This window comes from Fonsecaea erecta, assembly GCF_001651985.1.
Source record: "Fonsecaea erecta strain CBS 125763 chromosome Unknown Scaff1, whole genome shotgun sequence".
In the NCBI taxonomy this organism is placed as follows: Eukaryota; Fungi; Ascomycota; class Eurotiomycetes; order Chaetothyriales; family Herpotrichiellaceae; genus Fonsecaea; species Fonsecaea erecta.
In genome coordinates this window covers 2185565-2197509 of record NW_017387244.1, presented here as the reverse complement: position 1 = coordinate 2197509, position 11945 = coordinate 2185565, and the positions used below count along the sequence as shown (strand labels likewise).

The following is an 11945-nucleotide window of genomic DNA, read 5'->3' as shown; positions in this document are numbered from 1 at the left end:
TTGCAGTTTAGAGATACCATTGATAGCTTGTTTGCAGATTCTCGTTCAATCATAATTAGTATTCAACCAACTTGTATATATGCCATACTACACGCCAGTCCTAGAGAGCTGTGCCCAACCTCAAGGGCACGTAGAAAGAAAAATGAGCATAGTGAGCAACACTATCTTGCTTTGTTTGAGATGAAGACGTTGACGTGAAGGGCAGGATGTCTTTATATACCTCCAATGGGGACAGACTCGGGGAATCCAAGGTATCAACTGGGCACAATTTAATATACTTCGCAGCGATACCTTGACCGCTGCAACCCTACACAGTGCCACGTTTGCCTCCTCATCTCCTCCACACCATAATAATTACCATCCATGCAGGTCCCCCCTCCGGAGTACGTACTACCTTCGAGCTTCCCGAACTCAATAGTACAGCGACTTCTGCCACCAGCGACAGCGATCGTTGTCGTTCGGGTCCGCAATCACCGTCAGCCCCGTGACGTTGAGGTCGAGGATCTTGCCTGCCGCCGCCGCCCCCTGGCTCTGGTTCTGGTCCTGATATACAGGCATGACGGTGCTCGGGGCGTCGCCCTTGCGGTTCGGATTGCCGGTCAGCGCGAAGCGCGTCAGGGCGCGCTGCATGAGCAGGGCGATGGTGGCGTTGACGCTCGCGCCGGCCGTCGCGGGGTTGTAGTACGTGTAAGCCACGTCTTGGCCGTGGTAGGCGGGCGGGACGCTGAAGCGGTAGCCGTAGTCCGCCGCCGGGTTCTTCAGTTTGCGGGCGGCGGCCGTCTGCAGGAAGAAGGTGTTGCAGGTGAAGGCGCTCTCCTGCAGCGTGAGCTCGGCGCGCTCGTAGAACGAGGTGTAGGGGTAGCTCCCGTTGAAGATCGGCGGGTACAGCGTCTCGGCCACGTAGTTTGCCACCGACGGCTGGATGCCCGGGAACGTCCCCGTGATGCTGGACAGGAAGATCGAGTTGTTGGTGCTGTCCGGGTCGGTGAAGTACAGCGTCTCGTGCGTGTTGAAGCCCGTCATGATCTGCACCGTCGTGTCGTAGTTCCCCTGCGCCAGCAGATTGCCCGGCAGGCTGGGCACGAGGTCGCCGTCGACCGTGGGCGCGAACGTGAACGTCCCATAGGGAGAAGATGCGACGAGTTCCACGTTGGCGGCAGAGAGGGCAGCGAAGGGCAAACCGCGCGCCTCTTGGATGGTTGACACGTTGAGGAGGCCCAGGTACCTCTGCAGCAGGTTGTCCTGCTCCCAGTGACTGGGAAACGGTTCGAAGCCCGGGGATTGCAGAATGGCCCGCTGGAAAGGTGCCGGTCCCTTCAAGCCCGCGTACGCCGTGATCTGGTGCATGATGGACCCGGCTCCCGCGGACTGTCCGAACACGGTGACCTGCTTGGGATCGCCTCCAAAAAGATGGATGTACTGTTGCACCCACTCGAGTGCCATACGCTGGTCAAGAAGGCCCGCGTTGGCCGTGCCGTTGGATTGGACATTGGGTCCTGATAAGAAACCAAACGCTCCGCCCTGTGGGTTTGCGTCAGATACCTCTGAGAATCAAGGGGGTGTAAGGGCGTGGTCGCCTACTCTATAGTTGAAGGTAACGTAGATCACGCCTTTGCCACTGGGGTCCTCTTCGCGGCTTCTCTGAATGAGCCCGGCAGGATTTCCATCCTGATACATCTTGCTGAACGTAAAACCACCTCCGTACACCCAGACCATCACCGGGGCTCCTGTCGCGTGTTTTGCGCTGGCGTTTGGGAAGATCTGTTTCGGGACAATGACATCCAGGAATAGGCAGTCTTCCTGTTCCGTAGGTTCAGGTTTAGGAATAAGGCCGGCATCGCAGGAAGCGGTGGAGGTAATGGAGCCGCTCAGCAGAGCCAAGCCACAGAGGTACCAGACAGGGTATGATTGAGGACAGGTGCCTCCGGAGCTGCCATCTTGCACCGTTCTGTTCGTCAATGGAGGCTGGGGAGCCGTGAAGCGAAGACTGCCGGTTGGAGGCCGAGCATATCGGATGTTGGAGAAGTTGTAGAAGTCGAAGGTCCCCTACAAACGGGTCAGTCAGTCATCCCCTCTTGCAGCTGCACAAATCATTTTTGCCTACATTGTATCCAATTGCTTGATGGAGTCCATACCCAAGGTCGACAACGGGCAACTTGGCACCCTGAGCAAGTCCCACGAAGGCAACGATGGGGGCCAAAAGCACCGGGAGGAGCATCTTCTCTGTGAAGAAAACTGACTTGGAGTTGCCAGCCCGTGCTCGACTCTCGGCGTGGCAAGAATAGCCACTGAGCTCTTATATGCCGACATCAGTTCTGCTTTTGAGACGGACAACGGAGCCAATATTGACGGCTCAATTTCGACAGGTATACCGCCGTTGGATCAAGTGGCGTGCTGCAGAGCCCTGCCGTGCCGGCTCGATTCGCTCGTCGTCTAGCAGCAGCGACTTATAGAATGGTTGGAAGGGAAAACCCAGTCCGTGATTGGTTAGCTTTGCGGAGAGACCAATCAAAACCGGCGAGTATTCGCCTCAATATCAAGCACTTCGCACGTATGCCACTAGGACGGATGATAGGTAATTAGGCTGCAAGGGGGTCTTCGGCAGTAGGACCCGACGCAAGTCCTCATCTGTCCATGCAGAGTTAGACATATTAGTCCATCTCTTGTACCTTAGCTCCGTTTCAATTCCAGACACTTCCGGCCTGACAGTCACCATACGCCCACAGCTCGCTGTGTGAGAAGGGGATTGTGTCTCTTTCGTGGCACAAACTCTGGCTCATGGAAAGCGCCAGTCCAATACCCAGGTTATTCCCAATTCGTTTCAGATGATTCGAGATCCATATTTTTCGTTCGGGGCTGGTTGTAGGCAACGCACCGGCCATGAAGAGGGGCCAGAGGAGGAGTTCGCCGCCTGGGATGGAGTGTGCGCCCATTGCATTCTGGTGGTCATTGGAATTGTAGTGTGGGGTCTTCAGATTGGGTCTGAGGTGGTAGTCGACGCTCAGGCAGATTCCAGTGCTCATCCGGTGTAACAAATTGATGGTCGTGTGTAGTTGCTTGCTGTCGACCTCAGTGGTGATGGGAGAGGAGACTGCCGTGGACAGCAGCGTCTCGTGAATCAAGATCCGAGCACCGCGATAATTGTTCCAGATAGAGGCACAGTATAAGTCGGGATAGACCTCACAGGGCATTCCTTCAAATTGGGTGTGTAGGGAACAGTCCTCAGAGCAGCAGGCAGGATGAGGCCTCGGCCTCCAGGGCATGGGGAGCTGATCCTCCCAACGCTGAAGCATGTTGTCGATCGGCAAGAGCATAGATGAGACGTCCTCGATCTCTTGTTTCACAGATGCTTTGATCAGTGCCCGGACAGACGCGAGCGTCTCGACAATTTCCGCAAGACGGTTACCGAAATGAACGAACTCGCGATTTTCCCCAATATCGGCGCATTCTACCCATGTGTGCCATTTCTTCAAGGAAAATGGCACAGGTTTTTGGAGCTGGTACGCAGAGAGAACCTGTCACCGTTTTCTGTCAGCAAGACTCCTGTGGCAGCCACCAAGCACACAAGCTGAGATAAGATGGCGCTTACGATGAGGCGTCGAATCTGCAGGAACAGTTGAATGCTAGATCTGTCCTGGAACTGGTTCGGACCACGGAGGTCGATCAGAGCTGCTGCGCCAAGCATGTGATGACTCCATGCCTTCATTGCTTCTCGACCTTTCAGGGCAATGGTCTGTCGCTCATCCGTTACTGATCGTCTCGATCCTCCCGCGCTGGGACGACTCACCTCGTAGATGGCTAACAGCATAATGCTGGCAAGAATATCGTTGGACTTTGCTTCTACTAGATCCCCTAGCGCATGTCTACATTTCAGCATGCCCAGCCCGCATAAGCGGTAGCTTTCCAGCGTCCATCTGGGGACATTCCCCACATTGGCGTAACTGGCGAGCGCAGCAGCACGCACGATCGTAGCCAGAGGACCGTCTGGACTGCCTTGAGCGTACAGTGACGGCAGATATCCGAAGGAGCCAGATTGAAATTTCTCCGAGGTTGCTGGGGGGTGGTGCACATACTGAGAGAAAAAGAAGGAGACTGCACGCGTCACGACGTCCATGTCCAGCCCGCGGGGCAATGCGTCTGGATACTGGGCTTTCGAGTTAGAGGAGCGTTGCCTGGAGCTGCCCTCCAATACAGCCTTGGAGGAGTGCTTTGGTCGGTACGTTTGGTATTTGCGGGTGACGCCTTCGGTTTGATCGCGAAAATAGAGGTCAACGCCTGGCCGATACCCAGGGCAGGGCCAGTCAGCCTTGATGCATTGGATGCATGCCGGTCTGGCTTGGTTGCACTGTTGAAAGGGTGTCATCTACATCTTCCAGGATATGCCCGTGGTGGGAGCAACCTTTCGTACCTTGATCTTTCTCTTCTGGCAGTTGGCGCATGCTCTGCTGGGAAGGCCATGGTTCACCATTGCCTAGACTTGGAGTGTGTGATCACTCGAGCTTTGATAGACGCCCAACAGTGGCTTTGGGGGAATCCTCATGTCCGAGTGGACGGAAACGACGACCCTCTTCGTCCAGGAATATTGAGATAAACCAAGTGCAGGCTATCGGTTCAAGACCCCAACGCCGCCCACGCGGGCAGGTCGGAGGCATGGGGGCCAGAAACACTCGGTCTACCCCAAGTACGAGGTAATTAGTCCGTATCCGACAAAAATACGGAGGATGGCACCCAGTGGCACCCAATCCACCCAAAAGGAGGGAGTATTGGGTATTTGTTATTAGTCATCAGCCCCCTACCATATCGAATGGGGGTGGCAGGCCAGGCTGGTACAATTGAGTATGGTGCCCATAGAGGATTTACGTCCGTAAGCATTTTGGTCCTGGAGCACGAATGAAGCGGAAGTCAGTTCAGTCGACAATACCGCACAGAGAGTGTCCATAGATAGATGCCCGTTTCAGGCACGATCATGAGAGCTCCTCTTCAACGCTCAACTACCTTGTATATCTCTGCCGACATGGAGATGGGGAGAGTACTCCTCTCCTCATTTCGGCTCCATTACTCTCTCCAGCACTAATTCTAATAGTGTTCGCTCCATCTTTTCCGCTTTCGAGACTCAGCTTTCTTTGGTCGACTTCCGAATGCACGATTGCCAGAGACCTGAATGCGTTCCCATCGCCCTTCTCGACTTGGACAATTTTCTATGCGGCCTTTACCAATAAGACACCTACTAAGAATTCCACCACCCTATTCCTGTCGACGCCGACAAGGGGATCCCAAGGTCTGGCTGTTCAGCGAGTAGAAGATGTGAGGAGAACCCGAATCTGATGAACGACGACATCAAGGGAAAAGTGGCCGATTTGTACGATATTGAGGGGAAGGCGTGGTTTTGGCGTGAACAAGCAGGAGAGGGAACGGCACGACGAAGGTAAGAAACACAACGGGCAAGGGTTCGAGAGGGATGTTGGGTTTGCGCGTTCCGTCAAAAGGACAGCGTGGGTTGTCAGCCATCAGGGCGAGGCACGTGGTTACACACCATCAAGAGATTTCACCTCAACGATAGAGAAGAGAGAGAGAGGGAAAGATGGATGGAAGCGAAGCAACTCTGGGCGCAGTTGATCGAGACCTGACGTCATGTGTGTGTCTCGTGACCTCCACGCTGGACTTGATTTCCGGTCCGTCGCTTCTCGCTTACCACTTTCTGGATCACAACAAAGTCGAAGTCGACCTCACCTCTCAGCACCTTGTCAGATCTTCTCCCCGTGGGGCTTCCAGGTTGGTGAGGCTCAAGCATTCTGCCTGGTTTTGGTAGCATGTTTTCCTATCCCAATTGTCCCCTATGACGTCTGCCATGTTTGTGCAACGCGTTCCCCTGTCACGCGCCCCTTGACTATCGAGCAATCCCATGTCTAAACCAGGGTCGTGGTAGGACAGCACACGGTCTGGTGTGGCACAAAATCAAGGCATGGCATGGCCATGAATCTCCTAGGCAAGAAATGTCAGTTCAAGGTGAGGATAGAGTGGTGATGTAGGTGTCTGGCAAACGGAGAATTTCTGTGTCGCCTTGTCAACTACCCTTAAAGTTTCACAGAGCTCCCTTCACTCAAAAGGTACCACATCACCCTCGTCAGCGGCAAGTGAAATTCTTCTCACCGACTTTGTCCCTTTCTGACTGGCAATATTACCTGTTCCCCTCCAAGCATCTCTTTTCTCTCTCAAAAAACTTCTCACCAGTCAACCGCTCGTCAAAATGCCCGTCATCTCCAGGATTGTGTCGATGGGCCTGCGTGTCTGCGAGCTCGCTTTCGCGGGGGTAAGTGTAACTCTGACCGATCTAACCAGCATTTCTGAACTATGTACAGGTCGTTGCGGGCATCGTCGGCTCCTACCTCCAGGACTACCGCCACGGCAACGGTTGGCCTCTTGCGCGCTTCATCTATATCGAGATCGTTGCTGGAATCTCTCTTCTTCTCGGTCTTCTCTGGTTGCTTCCGTTTGCAGGTGGCTTCTTTCACTGTACGTGTCAAGTGACGCAATATGGTGTTCAAAGGAAGACATGCTGACCGCGGACTACTCTTCTTGAATAGGGCCGATGGATATCATCCTCTCGTTTGCCTGGTTCGCCGCCTTTGGGCTCCTCGTCGAATGGGCAAACGGCACCAGCTGTGATGGAGACACCTTCGACTGGAACCAGATCAGCTTTCATGGGTTCTGCGGTCGCTACAGGTCCGCCGAGGCGTTCTCTTTCTTATCTGCGATCCTGTGGATCCTGAGCGCTCTGGTGGGCATCTGGTTCGTTCATCGTGAGAGGCGCAAGACTGTTGCGGCGGCTCCTGCCGCCAACGGAGCGTAAGGTTGACCACAAAACTTGCTGGGAATCAGTATGTGCTTACCAAGGCTGTCAGATACGGACGCCGCCGACCCTGGTACCGACGCAGCCGCGTCTAGATGGAGGAAGTGAACCAGTGTCCGCTGGTCAAAATTGGAAGTCTCAGGTCTTGGGTTCATGCGCAGTCGGCTGGTGAGGATGGCGCATTCTATCGTCCTTATTTTCAGAGATACCCCTTATGCCTGTGGATTGTCATATGCTTGATACGGGGATGAAGTTCTGTCAGGGGTTGGTGGTAATGATGGGGTGAAAGGGCAACTTGACAGACAGGAGTGCATGTAATAGCTGATACCAGATGACTCTTTCTGACGAGTGCTCTCTACGTTTTGTTTGTAGCGCCATCGAGTACCTTCGACCGTGGCCCTTACGATTAGAGCGAAAACAAGTCCGTAATATTCCAGGCTGGAAGGCGAGACGCCACGCACCGTGAAGATTCAGCTTCCTATGACTGCTGGCGGCCTTTTCCCCTCCGACCACATTGCTAAGACTCTCGAGGCTCTACCACGGAGGAATCAACAGACTCACTTTGCACCTCCCTGGCCCCGATGAAATCCACCTGGCGTCAAGAGCACCCGAAGACGGATCGTGTCCATTCCTCGCCATTTTGCCAGAGTTACGGGTCAAGATCTACCATTGTGTCTTTGACAAACTCGAAATCAACATGTCAAGAACGTGGAGAAAACTGAGCGAGGGACAGGGTTCTCCCACCAAGTTTCTTCAAATCCCCCTTTCATTTGGCCCTGCTACGAGTGGACAAAAGGGCCAAAGAAGAGAGGTAGGTGCCTTACAAGATACGAGCTGGCCTCTTCGCGAATGCAGGCAATACGAGTGGGAACAACGGGTCAGTCGCATCACAACTTCGCGTTTTAACCTTGCACTGTGGCTAGAGAGGCCACACAGCTGTTTCTCCTACTACCCTGATCGAATTTCGGAAATATCGACGATACCGCTGGAGACGGGTTGAAGATGTGCCCCATTGTCTCCTTCCTACCACGAGCAGATATTGTCGTGTTTACTGTTGAGAGCTCGGGATGAAATCCTGGAGTTTTTTGTTTTTTCTTATGAGCTGAATCCGATCCGTTAAGGGGATTGGACCTGGAATTGAGCGATACAAACTCCGAAACATGCATGTGCAGAAACAATGAGCATCTCCCCTTGTCCACGGGCTTCTGGTTCCAGCCCTTCGTCGGCCATTGTGTCTCTTCAGTCTTCGATGTTGATAAGAATTCAGGACAAAACAACCGTGGACTGGTGAATTACTACTGTGAGTCCACCTGCACGATCCGCATCGCCCGTTCTCGCCAGCACATTTTTTCAGTTGAGATTTGGGGCCCCGTTCCAGCTCCATACACAACCTCCACTCTCATGTCGTCCCTCTAACCAAGGCTGACGTGTGGGTTCCCACAGAAAAAAAGAAGCAAGGCTGCTAGGCCTCCACAGGCTGATAACGTCGGTTCAATATTCCACGGTCGACATTCCAGATCCCGCCACGCCCGCCTAGCCGGCCAATGGGTGATCTCCGCCCTTGGCATCCACCGGGCAACTTGGCGAGGCATTCCCGCTGTTACATCCTTGGCTGACTCCATTCCTCTTTTCCCTCCACTTGATCATTCCTTGCCCATATCTGGGTGTTTTGAGTTATCCCTGGTGGGGGTCTCTGCCCGAATTTCCCCATCATCTTCTTCTCTATTGACGACGCCCGGCAGGCCATGAAAAAGGCTGTGCTTGCACGGTTTTGGGATATCGATCACTTATAAGGTTATTGATACTCATTTCTGGGCGATGCTGGATGACATCTGCCAACATTTCTTGGTTCTTGGTGCGGTGGAGGTTTCTCCGCTGCCAAGGGCTTTGCCTGCGAGTTGGAGGGGCGCCCGCTAGGCTTGTGTCTGAGAAGCGGCCTTCTAGAAAGCTCATTGTTTTCTACTGAATGGCCGGATTGTGCTCCGTTTTGACTGGGGGTTCCCATGCAAACTTTTGCCGTGTATGAGACGATGTCACCGTACTCCAGATCATCTCCAGTGGACTGGATCAGCGCGCGGGGTTGGGGATAGATGATCCATGGTATATGAATGGGACGGAGCCCCGTGGTCCCCCTCCCTCTTGTGAATATCTCCTGTCCCGACATATCTGGGCAATCCCTTTTGACAATCCCGGTTCTTTCACACATCAAATATGTCGGACCCCAAGACCGCCGATGGCTTCGACAACAGGCCTAGCGCAGACCACCATGAAAAGCCCACAGGTACGGAGCGCCGGCGCTCATCCATCGCGGATCTCAACCGAAACAAGAACTTGGATGCAAAGTAGGCGGCGCCGCGCCCTTGGTGTCTAGATGTTTTGGCTAAGCTTCGACAGGATCTCAAATCCACTTTCTGATATCCCTCAAGAAGAGTTGTTGGCGGATGTGAGAAACACCTCCCAATATTTCGTCTCAAGTCTCAATCTGACGGTGTGATGACCGACAGGTGGAAGATTTCGCCAACCGTGGCGGCCTGGCTTCCGAAGTCGAGCTGATCAAGAAGGGCGCCCTGGTCGCCCAGAACCCCGGCCAATTTGAGAACCTCGCGTTTCTGACCGACGAGGAGAAGGATGCTCTTCGTATGGAAGTTTCGCACAAATGGAAACACCCGTGGAAGCTCTACATGACCGTTATCGTCTGTTCTATCGGTGCCGCCGTCCAAGGCTGGGATCAAACCGGGACCAACGGTGCCAATCTGTCGTTCCCGGAAGCCTTCGGCCTCAATACACCAGAGGGAGAGCCCGGCTACGAGAGAGATTTCTGGATCATCGGTCTCGTCAACTCGGCTCCCTACATCGGCAGTGCCTTCCTGGGCTGCTGGCTGTCGGACCCTTGCAACTACTACCTAGGTCGTCGAGGTACCATCTTCACCTCTGCCATCTTTCTGATCGCCACGCCAATTGGTGGCGCCTTTAGCAAGACCTGGGAAGAGTTGCTTGCCACCCGTGTTCTCATGGGCATCGGTATGGGTTTGAAGGGCGCCACTACGCCCGTCTTCGCTGCTGAGAACTCTCCCGCCGCAATTCGAGGGTGATTCCCCCCCTTTCCCCCTTGCCCTGGAGAGTAATATCCCCTGGAAGGACTATATCGCTGACATTTGCTCGCAGCGCCCTTGTGATGACGTGGCAATTCTGGACGGCTTTTGGGATTTTCCTGGGCACCGCATTCAACTTGGCTGTCTGGAACGCTGGCGACATTGGCTGGCGACTTCAGCTCGGCTCAGCCTTCATTCCTGCTATTCCCCTCGCTGGGATGATCTTTTTCTGCCCGTAAGTCTCCAGTTTGCAGCCCCTTTTGCTGTTTTCATTGAACCTCTTCGCCCTCTTATCATCCCCTTGGTCTTCCCAATATTGACTCAACCACACCGAATCTGACAATGTTTCTTGAACAGAGAGAGTCCAAGATGGTATATCAAGCACGGCAAACCGGCCAAAGCATACCAATCTCTCCTCAAGCTCAGAAACCACCCTCTCCTTGCCGCCAGAGACTTGTACTACATCAGCACCCAGATCCAGATCGAGCACGACATTGTCGGGGATTCTACCTACGTATCACGGTTCATGCAGCTGTTCACCATGCCTCGTGTCCGTCGCGCCACCCTGGCTTCCTTCACGGTCATGATCGCACAACAGATGTGCGGCATCAATATCATGGCGTTCTACTCCTCGACAATCTTTCGCGAGGGCGGTGCGTCCGACTTTGAGGCGCTGTTGGGCTCGTTCGGCTTCGGCGCCGTTAACTTCATCTTCGCCATTCCGGCCTTCCTCACCATCGACACCTTCGGCCGACGTGCCTTGCTTTTGTTTACGTTCCCGAACATGGCTTGGACGCTCCTCGCCGCCGGATTTGCCTTCTATATCCCGCGATCGAGCAGTGCTCACTTGGGTGTCATCGCCCTGTTTGTGTACCTCTTCGCCGCATTCTACTCACCCGGCGAAGGCCCCGTGCCGTTCACCTACTCCGCCGAGGTCTTCCCGCTGTCTCATCGCGAGGTTGGCATGGGCTGGGCCGTGGCGACGTGTCTGTTCTGGGCCGCCGTGCTGGGCCTGACCTTCCCCAAGATCCTCGAAGCGTTCACCCCCACCGGCGCCTTTGGCTTCTTTGCGGGCTTGAACATCGTCGCCCTGGTCATGATCTTCTTCTGGGTTCCCGAGACCAAGGTAAGATACATACATCCTAACACCCTTAGCCTGTTCTCCTTGCGTCCCCATCCCTTCTCGCCCTCATGCCACTCGTCCATACCGTGCTCCGTATACTCTAATATCAGGCTAACCATTCTCTGTCCCAATCGTACAGCAACGCACGCTCGAAGAACTCGACTACATCTTCGCCGTGCCCACCCGCCGCTTCATGTCCTACCAGGTCGGCACCTGGCTACCGTGGTGGTTCAAGCGCTACGTGCTGTTCCAGAAGTCTGCCGAGCTGAAGCCGCTGTACACCTTCGACCGTGGTATCGTCGCCGACATCCGTGAGCAGCAGCGCGAGGTGCGCGAGCACGAGGAGGCCGAGAGGGCCGCCAGCATCTCGCGCGACGTCATCAAGACGGCGTGAATCCCAAGTCGTCCGGCTCGTCAGGCCACGCCACACACACCACAGTAGAGGGAAACTAGGTCGCGTGGCGCAGGAAGCCTCTCGACAAGAGAGGTGAGGTACATACCTACCTACCTGGACGATGGTGGCGGATGAGCAAGCCAGCCAGCGAGCGCCACGCAAGGAAAGATGTGTCATGATGTCGAAGATTCCTAGAATGAAATGCCCCCCTGTCTACATTTACATAGCCGCTTTTCTTTTTGGATGATATATATATTGAATTCGACACACAATCAATGAACAAATGAATGAATGAATGAATGAACGAACCAAGGAAAGAATCAATAAATCACCCAATCAATCAATCTATGCAGTCAACATGCGCAATGTCCAGAGGGGTTCATTCAGCCATGTTCGTCCGGATACGCTGATCTCACCCCAACAACAACAAAGTAGACGTGTGCCAGAGTAGTGCTAAACAAATAGAAAAGATAAGATAGATTGGGG

At 54.2% G+C, this 11945-nt stretch overlaps 4 protein-coding genes across 4 annotated transcripts; 2 read left to right on the top strand and 2 right to left on the bottom strand.

Moving 5' to 3' along the window:
• Nucleotides 1-411: 411 nt before the first annotated feature.
• Nucleotides 412-2218, bottom strand: AYL99_00767 (hypothetical protein; the record flags this gene model as incomplete). The annotated part of the gene is made up of 3 exons (XM_018832283.1): nt 412-1521; nt 1582-2046; nt 2105-2218. The coding sequence occupies 3 exons, from the start codon at nt 2216-2218 to the stop codon at nt 412-414; spliced, it is 1689 nt and encodes a 562-aa protein (XP_018698162.1).
• Nucleotides 2219-2681: 463 nt separating this feature from the next.
• On the bottom strand, nt 2682-4439 carry AYL99_00766 (hypothetical protein; the record flags this gene model as incomplete). Its single annotated transcript, XM_018832282.1, has 4 exons — nt 2682-3515; nt 3590-3733; nt 3788-4275; nt 4409-4439. 4 exons carry the CDS (start codon nt 4437-4439, stop codon nt 2682-2684), a joined length of 1497 nt encoding a protein of 498 aa, XP_018698161.1.
• Nucleotides 4440-6247: 1808 nt separating this feature from the next.
• Nucleotides 6248-6850, top strand: AYL99_00765 (hypothetical protein; the record flags this gene model as incomplete). The annotated part of the gene is made up of 3 exons (XM_018832281.1): nt 6248-6310; nt 6360-6513; nt 6585-6850. The coding sequence occupies 3 exons, from the start codon at nt 6248-6250 to the stop codon at nt 6848-6850; spliced, it is 483 nt and encodes a 160-aa protein (XP_018698160.1).
• Nucleotides 6851-9061: 2211 nt separating this feature from the next.
• Nucleotides 9062-11459, top strand: AYL99_00764 (hypothetical protein; the record flags this gene model as incomplete). The annotated part of the gene is made up of 6 exons (XM_018832280.1): nt 9062-9192; nt 9245-9293; nt 9355-9938; nt 10016-10177; nt 10300-11068; nt 11205-11459. 6 exons carry the CDS (start codon nt 9062-9064, stop codon nt 11457-11459), a joined length of 1950 nt encoding a protein of 649 aa, XP_018698159.1.
• Nucleotides 11460-11945: the final 486 nt, after the last annotated feature.